Source organism: Schistocerca nitens, chromosome 4 (genome assembly GCF_023898315.1).
Source record: "Schistocerca nitens isolate TAMUIC-IGC-003100 chromosome 4, iqSchNite1.1, whole genome shotgun sequence".
Classification (NCBI taxonomy): Eukaryota; Metazoa; Arthropoda; class Insecta; order Orthoptera; family Acrididae; genus Schistocerca; species Schistocerca nitens.
Genome location: NC_064617.1, coordinates 82,370,197 through 82,381,192, shown reverse-complemented (window position 1 = coordinate 82,381,192; position 10,996 = coordinate 82,370,197). Strand labels below are relative to the sequence as shown.

General features: G+C 37.1%; 1 protein-coding gene across 1 annotated transcript; it reads left to right on the top strand.

Annotated features, from left to right (window-relative positions):
- The first annotated feature begins 2,044 nt into the window (after positions 1–2,044).
- On the top strand, positions 2,045–10,411 carry LOC126252879 (cytochrome b-c1 complex subunit 8). Its single transcript, XM_049953839.1, has 3 exons — positions 2,045–2,192; positions 7,208–7,363; positions 10,246–10,411. Exons 2-3 carry the CDS (start codon positions 7,210–7,212, stop codon positions 10,338–10,340), a joined length of 249 nt encoding a protein of 82 aa, XP_049809796.1. The 5' UTR covers positions 2,045–2,192; positions 7,208–7,209; the 3' UTR covers positions 10,341–10,411.
- Positions 10,412–10,996: the final 585 nt, after the last annotated feature.

The following is a 10,996-nucleotide window of genomic DNA, read 5'->3' as shown; positions in this document are numbered from 1 at the left end:
CAACATCATTAACTTCGTAATTTACAATACAAGAAAAACCTGAATTTCCAAAGGCTGCTTGAAGCATGAGGATAATCCAACAGCTGAACATGAAGTGTTTAAAGTAATGAAAAGCTTAAAACCTAAAATGTCAGCAGGACTATATGAGGTGCCTGTTTATATCATAACAATGACAGCCATAAAAAATCGCAAGGCTCTTGGCATACATAACTAACTTATCATTTAGTGAAGTAGTATTTTCAGAAAGGATGAGAATGTCAAAAGTAAAGCCATTATTCAAAAACGGCGATAGTATAAGGTAGAAAACTATCGGCCAATATCCCTCCTTCCATCATTTTCCAAAACAATAAAATAATTAATGAAGCACAGAATCAAAAAATATCTGTTTACCATAAGTTACTAAATAGAAATCAGCGTGGCTTCCAGGCAGGTAAAAATACAGAAACAGCGCTAATGTGCTACACTGAACAAATTATCAAAAATTTAAAAAAAAGATAAGAGCATAGTAGGAATAAATTTAGATCTCTCCAAAGCATTTGAGACTGCCAATCATGGCAGTCTTTTAGAAAAACTGGAAGCATTAGGTATTCAGAGGACAGGGAAAAAGCGGTTTAAATCATATCTACAAAACAGAACACAGAATGTAGGACTGATGTCAGATTACTCCAACTACAAATAAATTCAGTATCAGATGCAAAAGAAGTGGAAACAGGAGTGCCGCAAGGCAGTATTCTAGGTCGCTTATTGTTCCATGTCTACATAAATAACTTTCACACCTCAGATGGAGCAGCAAAGTCCATACTATTCGGAGATGACACTAGTGTGATATTAGGTGCACCAAAGCAAATGCTGCAAACAACTATTGATCAAGTAATAAAGAATGTCCACACTTGGTTCAATGCAAACCAGTTGACATTAAACGCAAATAAAACAAATTATATGCAGTTTTGGAAAATATGTCAAAATGTAAATCTTGATCTGTTGTTGGGTGTCAAGGCCATAGACAGAGTGGCATCAACAAAATTGCTGGGGATTCATGTAGATGAAAATCTTAATTTTAATGATCGTTTAATGAAACTTGCCGAGAAACTTAATTCAGCTCTTAGAATTATTGCTAATGTTTGTACTGCAGAGGGTGCCAGGATGTCATATTTTGGTTATTTTCAGTCTCTTGCAACATACAGAATAATATTTTGGGGTTCCACCACTTGCCATCTAAAACAAATCTTTCTGTTACAGAAGAGTTCTATCTGGATAATAACACAGTCATCCACAGACACAATGGAAACCCTTATTCAACAAGCTTAAAGTACTAACAATACGTTCCTTAGGTATATACAAATGTGTTTTATATGTTAGGGCCCAGCTTGCAGATTTTCAGACAAATGCCGACTTGCATAACTACAATGCTCGAAATAGCACAGCACTCCATCATACTCAGCAAACAAAAAGAACACACACACAAAGACATGTGAGCCATATGGGTACAAAACTTTACAATATACTGCCAGCCAACATCAGAAAGTTAGAAGATGAAAATAGATTTAATGTAGAATGTAAATAATTTCTACGTGAACAGTGTTTTTACTCGGTAAATGACTATTTAGGCCAATAAATAATTCTGAAATGTTTATATTAAGGCAAAACTGAGAACACTGTCTTTCATCCCCTAAAGTTTCTGTCAATTTTTTAAATCTGATGGACAGCTGTTTGAGTGTGGTAAAATCTTTAATGAGTTGTAGTGAATATAAGGGCTTCCTGTTTAGGGAAAACGAAAGTAAAGCCTTAGGGCAAACAGACTATGCAGTTACAATACGATTAGTATACATGTATAAAAAGTTGTATTACTGTGTCTTGTATGACCATGTATTATTTCCTTGTACATTTTTTATACAATTTTGTATATATTACTCTTTGTACTACTTAATGTAAAATTTTGTATGTTCCTTTACCACAGATTGTTTCCCATAAATTTACATGTACTTTTGAACAACATCCATACAATATTTATTGTTTACGGACGGATAAATAAATAAATAAAATAAATAAATTAGTTTGCTTTCCGTCTTGTGTGTGAACATACCCGATCAGATATATCGCTAGTCGATCGGTAGGCAGTCTCGATCATATTAAGCCGTACTGTATGTTCTGCTTCTGCTGAAGGTTGGGAAAGGGTAGAAGATCATAAATAGGTAAGTTGTTATTGAATTACGCGATTGAGAGATGCTACCGTGGAACTTTATGACGAACATTGGTATTTTGATTAATGACAATAAAGATCACATATGTAATAACGCAGATCTCTTTCAGTTTCAGATAGTCTGGCATCCCGAGTCTCAGTATTTTTTATTTTGTAATTACTGTATTATCGTTTTATTCGCCCAAGGAACAGAGTGCTTTGTCAGCGGAAACGTGTTTATTTTATTTCGATTTATTTATTCGGCACAACCGTGTATGTGCTAGGACATGTCAGAAACATTGCACAAATATATACGTATATAAAAGATGTAAAAAGTAGGATAGAATTAACAAGGATAGGGCAGGAAGTCGGCTAGGGCCTTGTGAACAGGCCTCCCAAAAGCTAGACCAGTTCATTAACACTGGCTTAGCCACCTCGCTCTGTATATAATTTGTACATACACCTGCTCCATAAAAAACTTTCAATGTGGGCAAGAAGTGTACTAATGATATAATGGAAATATGGAAACTTTTATGTTACACTTCTGAAAACTATACACTGCCGAAAAATATAAACATATAATACCTGCCAGCACTTTGTCCACATTTGATAAGTACTAACGAAAATGTTTCAGTAATGTCTTGTTTGTTGAAATTATTAAGATGAAAGTTTAGCTTATCAAAACAGAATTGAATCCATGTAATACACCCAAACAGTTTAGTATTGGCATAACTTCATATCACTAGAGTATTGTATCAGAAGTCTGATTTTCTCATACATAGTTTTATTTGTATAACCATTTATGGTAACAGAACACCCAATGTAAATGCATCTTAAACAAACATGTGATGTTCCAAACGTGAATTTTCATTTTACTTATTTTAATAAGATATTTGATGGACCAAAGGAATTAGCAAATGAGAGCCAACACTAGATGTTGGGTGTTTTCAGTTAGGCTTAAATAGTACACCTCAGAAAGTGATTGTAGGGCAGCATGTATATTAATAATGTGCACTTTTATTGACTGATTTATTACCAAAAAGGTGAATTGGTGTCCAATGGGTGTGTCTTCTTGCCTTGTCTGTTACAATTTAATGTGGTGAAGAGACTAAAGATTGTGGCCAGCAGTGGTAAGGTATGGCAGACAGAAAGAAGGTAGAGGGGAGGCAGTGTAATACCATTGTGTGCCATGCGTGCTTCTGACAAATATACCAAAAGTAATATTGTCATTCTTTTGTTTTCTTGCAGTTTGAGCACATATGTGCTACATCATTACATTATGGTACAGACACCACATATTCTTAGATTCTATTGACTAGTAAATTTACTGCCTGTTTTCCATCATAGGCAATGTGCACAAACAGGCAAATGGTATTTTGAATTGCATTAATGTTGTCTCAAGGTTCAATCACTCTGGTACTTATGGCTACATTATGAGACAGTGCTGAATAGATTGTCACCCTCTCCTTTAATGCCAGTGGAGGAGAGGGTAGGCAGAGGAAGCAAGGTTTGTACAGCACAGAGGCTGCTACAGGGAGATACTTGGTGTGGGGTGCTACTGTATTAATATAAGACGGGTTAAAACAGTGCATTTGAAGGTGACTAACAGAGCTCAGTATGCAGTACATCCCATGTTCCAGTGCATGGCAGTATGTGATTCAGGGGTGTTAACCACAGTAAAAATCCTTTAGTGAACCTTTCTTGTGTTTGTAGTAGTTTATATATATTTTGCAAAATGTGCATCAAACTACTCATCAGATACTTGTCCATTATGTGATATAGTGTTTCTGAATTTACCTTCTAGTTTGTTTTTATGATAAAAAGTGTGTTTGAGTTGGGGACGAAAATATTATACTGTGCTGTAGGTCAGTCTATTACAACCTTTATTTGGCATTTACGTTCATGGTCTCACCAGCTTACATCTTTGTCAAATTTAAGCCTAACGTAGACCTTGGCATCTGCCACTGATCAGTCTATAACCACACCAAGATTTCAGGGTGGGGGGGTCTAGCATCACACAAATCTTAAGATTGATTTTTGTAAATTTGTACTTCCAAAAATTGAACAAATTACCCATATAGTTAAAATAATGAATAGCATGCAAGTACCTTTACTATACAGTCATATACAGAGACAAATTGCAATAAAGAGTAAAGACAGTAATGTTAGCCAAAGGGAAGGGAGAAGAAATTGGTGCAAAGGGGGTTACAAAAGACAGTGTATAGATGTGAAGAAAATTTGAAGATTTTTGGGAGAGTTGGATAAATCTTCCACTGCTACTAAATTTCTGGGGTACTTTCTACCCTAAGCCTCACAAGGACAGCTTTTTGCTTGTGTAGTCAACCAGTGCGTAGAGAGAGAAAGCACATAGTTTTCCAACTCTCTTGTAATTGGAGTGTGGTGTGTAAGAGAGGGAGAGGTGTCAGGGGTTGGGGATCAGTGTTACTTTCCTTTTCACCTCTGTCAGTGTTGTGACTTAAAATCCCAAACAGAAGTGCTATCTAAAAAACAAAGCTTCCTCTTGCTACATTCCATAATTCACCCTTCATAATATACTCGTAGACCCACTCTCCTCTCCATAAAAAAGAAGCCTTTGTGGTTGTATTCATGCAGACCCTCCCTTATATTTTCACTCACTCACCACAAAAACTGTACCTAACTCCTAGTCTTCTTGTTCTTGGAGCAAAATCAGAATGAAAATATTTTTATTGCTTTCAACAGGATATATCATATATAGTGACTGCATTTTCCCCATGTTGAAGTTTTCTACCACTGAACTGAAAAGTGATGAGGAAACAATGTATAGCTGAAATAGTGTTTAAATATGCATGGTGCCTGTTCTAGACATACACTACCGTATCAAAAGTATCTCAACACCCCTGTCTAATCTGGAATTGGCTGCTAGATGTTGTGAGAGGTGGATCTTTCAGTAAAATGACGTTGGGGGAGGGGGGGGGGTGTTGCCAGTGGAGAAGCATTAAGATCAGGTTGCTCCCATCATAAGAGCTCAGTGACTTGGCTTGCAGTCTAGTCTTTGGGTGTCCCCTGAAAATAGATCTGTCAGGGTCGTTTCAATCCTTCTAAAGCTTCCCAAGTTGACTGTTGGTGATGTGATTGTGAAATGGAAATGCGAAGGAACAACCACAGCTAGATAAAGATCAGGCAGACTTCATGCTCTGACGGTCAGGAACTGTCAGGCATTGCAGAGGATGCTTGTAAAGAATTGCACAATATCATTGGAAAAAATTCCTCAAGGTTCGCAGGAGAGCTTCTGTAAAGTTTGGAAGGTAGGAGACGAGATACTGGCAGAAGTGAAGCTGTGAGTACCGGGCGTGAGTCATGCTTCGGTAGCTCAGATGGTAGAGCACTTGCCCGCGAAAGGCAAAGGTCCCGAGTTCGAGTCTCGGTCAGGCACACAGTTTTAATCTGCCAGGAAGTTTCATATCAGTGCACACTCGGCTGCAGAGTGAAAATCTCATTCTGGAAACATCCCACAGGCTGTGGCTAAGCCATGTCTCCGCTATATCCTTTCTTTCAGGAGTGCTAGTTCTGCAAGGTTCGCAGGAGAGCTTCTGTAAAGTTTGGAAGGTAGGAGACGAGATACTGGCAGAAGTGAAGCTGTGAGTACCGGGCGTGAGTCGTGCTTCGGTAGCTCAGATGGTAGAGCACTTGCCCACGAAAGGCAAAGGTCCCAAGTTCGAGTCTCGGTCGGGCACACAGTTTTAATCTGCCAGGAAGTTTCAAAATTACTCATGTTACAGAATGCTACCAGCAGTCCATCTGGCACAATGAGTGTGCATAGAAAGCAAAAAAGAATGGGGTACAGTAGCCAACCAGCTTCTCATAAGCCACACTTTTGTGTAATCCATGCTAAGAGACACTAGAACTGGGTGCAAGAGTGACACCCCTGGACAGTGGATAACTGGAATCTTGCTTGTCAGTGTGGGATCCATAACAGATAGAGCTGGTAAAAGAAACAGAAGATCCAAGGCACATTTTGTTACACATTCATTTAATAAGTGTGATAGTGTCAGAGAGAAGATCAATTACCTCCAGTGGCAGATGCTACAACTGAGACATTCTGGATCACAGGGTGGTTTATTGTTCAAGTTCTGAGGGCATATGTTCCTAGAAGAGTGAAACAAATATATTTGCTTCATCCTATGTATATCTTGTGAAAAGACCATGAAGAAAAAATTAGATATCAGAAGCCACCCAGAGGGGATTACCGAAAATGTTCTTCCCACAAATCAGTTGTGACAGGAACAGGAAAGGGGGAAAGTGACAGTGGTACACAAAGTACCCTCCGCCACACACTCACACACTGCATGGTGACTTGCCAAGTAAAGAAGTAGATGTAAAATGATTTGTGATGGTGAATTGTACCATACCCTGTGGCGACCTGATGTAAGAAACTGGATTTGGCGAATGCCTGAAGAACATTACCTGCCGTTATGTTTACTACCAACAGTGTAGTATTGAGGAGGTATTATGGCATGGGTATGTTTTTCATGGTTTGGGTGTGGTCCCCTTATTGCACTTAATGGAATGATAAGTTCAGGCGGAAATTAAATCATTTTGCAGTATTTGTATACTCCATACGGTAGAGGAACAGTTCAGAGACAACGATTGGTGGTTGTATCATGGCAATGCAACCTATCATAAAGCAGGATTTGTGAGGTGTTGGTTTGTGGACAATAATCTTCCTGTAATTGACTCACCTGCCCAGAATCCCAGCCTGCACGCAATGGAACAACTTTGGGGTGACTTAGATACAGCGACTTAGCTCCAGACCCCAGCATTCAACACCACTATCTTTTCTGGTTTTGGCTCTTTAGGAAGAATGGACTGCTGTTCCTTCAAAGACATTCACAGCTAATGGAAAGTGCCACACCAGAGATCATCTATGATGACAAAGGGTGGACACACATCCATATTAACGTTAGTAATAAGCATATTTTTGACCAGGTAGTTTGTAATTTCTTTCCCTTACACATAATTTGTTTGTCATAATTTCTCTTTTTTTAGACATGGGGAAGCACTTTGGTGAATTAGCAAAGGTGCGTGGAATCATACATTATAGGCTGTCACCCTTTGAACAGCGAGCATTTGCTGGAATTTTAAGTGGTGGGCTGCCCAACCTTTTTAACAGGATACGAGATAACATCTTCAGAGTTGCACCACGTAAGTACATCTTGAGTTACCTATTACTACAGTTATAGCAACTCTCTGAATACTTGTGCGAGATTTGTTATTTTTTAGCAGTAATGTACAGAGAAGGAAACTTTGTCAAACTAATGAACAACTGGGTTCACCAGTGTAGACATTCAACAGCTTTTCTTTGCTGTAAACTTCATCAACCATAGCAACATTGTGTTTGAACTAAATGAAGATACAAAGCTATTCCACAAAATAGTGACGTCACTTATGACCATTATATCTGTGAAGCATAAATTTTATCAGTTTTTTTGTTAGTATGCATAACAACAATTCATGGAGTTGTGTTCTGGGAGCAAAAATGAAATTCTTAGATTTGCATAATTATAATTTGTTAATCCAGGCAAGTCTTAGAGGAATATTTATTTTTCAAAAGAGTACAGTTGCTAGTCGTCATATTGCAGAGGTGCTGAGTTGCAGATAGGCACAACAAAAAGACTGTTCCAGGTAAAGCTTTCGGCCAGTAAGGCCTTCATCAAAAATAGGCAACACACACACATACTCACACAATGCAACTCCCGCATACATGACTGCAGTCTAAGGCAACTGTAGCTGTAGACTGCAATCGTGTTTGTAAACAGTCTTTTTGTTGTGCCTATCTGTGACTCAGCACCTCTGCTGTATGGTGAGTACCAACTTTCCTTTTTATAGTATTGTTACATTCCATCCTAGATTTCCTATTGTTTGCTTTTTAGAAACAGGCATACACAGTTATGATTTGAAAATGAAAAATTGGCAGACAGTCAGACCATCATGACCCTTCACCTTGAACATGAAACCTATTAATGTCTCGTAAGGGTGGTTTACCTAGGTCGTACTGCTTGACCATCACGGATTTTGGTGAAATTTTATGTGAACTTTCTCACATGTCCCCAATAATGGTTGGCAAAGTTTAACATTTATCGAAACAATACTGGCCAAGATAAAGGCAATTGTTTTCCTCCATGCTTGCCTTCATGCGCAACTTGGCACAGGCCGGGCATGATTTTTCAGTGACTTTGAGCCGTTATGAATCAGGCAATACTTTGTTGAAACACTTGAAATTTGGCCATCTTGTACAACTTTAAGCTTTCTCTTAAAAATAACATAAAAAATCTTGTCATATGCAACCACTTTTTTTTTTTTTTTTTTTTTTTTTTTTTTTTTTTTTCCCCCAAAATCAGCTCTTGAAAAAATTTACAAGTTTGGCTTCTCGTATCTCGGGGACTACAGGTGTGAGTGACAAATGTAAAACTTGGCATGTTGTAACCTAACTAAACAAGGTTCTCAAGTAGAAAGTAATTTGTATACCTTTTTCCAATACTAAATTAACTAAGTAAATAAGTAAATTAAGTAAATCTTGTAAAAAGATAAAAAATGCAGTATTTTAAACTTGATTTTGCAAACAAGTATGTTCTGTAAAACTTTCCAAACTAAACTAGTTATAAAGTGCATGATTTTAACTGCAAAAAAAGTGTGTTTGATTGTCAAGTGCAAGCTAACAGTGGATAGGGGAAGATGGATCCCCAAGAAAATAAAATTGATGAGATAACCTAATGAAAGATGTGTAACCATATTAGCGATAAATCCGATTTTAAACTTTTCAGATAGTTTGGGTGGTCAGGAGAATCTTGTATTTAAAGTCAGTTGTTTGCTGCAATTTTGAACCAACCTCTAATCTTACCAAGCTGAAAATTGCAATTTAGTACAACTATTTTAGATAGCAAATCTCACAAGTATCTTCTGTGTATATTTTGTCAAACATTGACAACAAATAAAAGAAAATTATTAAAATGTCCATGAATTATAAATTGATGTAATTAAAAAACTGCTTCTGTTGTACTTCTCGTGATCTATTCCTTATTGATGTATTTATAGGCACAGCTTTAATCTAGGATGCATGGTATTATTGCTTGCAATATTGTTTCCACATTTTAGGACTCTTTATGTATGTTATTGAATGAAATGCTGCAGAATGTGACTCAGACTTTTAATATTTTATTAACAGTTTCAGTACAATTCTTCTTGCAGAACAACCAAGTGTTCCGCCAAACACATGACCTCAAAGGTTATACATTATGGAGCTATTCCAGTGGTTTCAAAAAAATGGTTGAAATGGCTCTGAGCACTATGGGACTTAACTGCTGTGGTCATCAGTCCCCTAGAACTCAGAACTACTTAAACCTAACCAACCTAAGGACATCACACACATCCATGCCCGATGCAGGATTCGAACCTGCGACCGTAGCGGTCGCCCGGTTCTAGTGGTTTCAGTATTACCACTTTAACAGAAAACGATTTCACTTACAACTTTTAGTATACTATTTCAAAAACTTTTCCTTAACCAGTAATAATAATAATTACCGATGTAACCAATCGTGCAAATATTCAGTAAATAAGGCAAGCAATTTTGAAACAATTACATTTAAGTGCAAATGCTTTTTATGTTTTTTGAATTAATTCATACATAAATGTCATGAAAATAATATCCTAGTTAAGGAAGCACTGATTATGATAGTTTAAAATTTTATTGAAGTGTAACAATAAGTATATAAACCTTATAAGAAAGAAGACAGATAACTTGGTAATTACTGTTGCAAACTTGTCGATGAGAGACCTATGTTAAGTATAAGCCTCTCTCTCACCATCATCACAAGCATAATTAGTTAAGTTCAAGCTGTACCTCGCTGAAACACTCATGAAATAATTTCTCTGTTGTTTCATTTGTAAGCAGAACTCGAGAAATGTACATATCTGTCCTTTAAGGCGTTTCTTAAGTATAAACACACATTTTTAAGTTTACTGTTGGATTTACGTTATGTGTGTCTGAATCGTTGATATATTCTTACAAATTTGTAACTATTTTCCAGCCTTCATCATTGGTTATCTGGTGTATGACTTTGTGGAGAAGAAACATCTGGAAACGTTGAAGAAGAACCCAGCTGACTTTGAAAATGACGAATAATTATGATGTTACTTGTAGGCGCTTGTATTAAAGCTTGTAAATATTAGCACAATAAAAATCTCAAATGCTGACTTTTTCCTTTCACTGTAACAGTGAAAATAATAAATATTTCACAATATAATGTAATTGAACAAAGGAAAATCCAGGATGGAATCCAACACAATTGTGAGTCTTTTTGTTGTACCTACTTGTGACTCAGCATCTCCACTATATGGTGAGTAGCTACTTTCGTTCTTATAATATTGTTGTAATGTAACTGGATTGACAAAAAAAAAATTGTGCTCATTGAGCGGCGGCAGGAGAACACAAGCATAAAAAAAGGTATTACTTATGCAAACTTTTGGAGCCAGTGGCTCCTTCTTCTGGCAGACGGTTTGGAGGGGAAGGAAGAGGGGTGAAGGAAAAGGACTGGAGAGGTTTAGGAAAACGGGTAGAGTCCAGAAAAGTCACCCGGAACCCTGGGTCAGGTAAGAGTTTCTGGACGGGATGAGTATGGAAGTCTTGTAAGAATACAGTCATTGGATAAGTTAATTTGCCCCATACACATAGACTGAATTATTTTCATATATATTGACATTATATTCCTCATGTCACTATTTATTTCACTCTTTTACACTGCACATCATACTCAGTTACTTCTTGTAATGTATGGGAGG

Coding starts and splice junctions, on each gene's coding strand:
- LOC126252879 (XM_049953839.1), top strand. CDS start 7,210: ATGGGGAAGCACTTTGGTGAATTAGCAAAGGTGCGTGGAATCATACAT. Junction 7,364..10,245: donor CATCTTCAGAGTTGCACCAC/GTAAGTACATCT, acceptor ACTATTTTCCAG/CCTTCATCATTGGTTATCTG.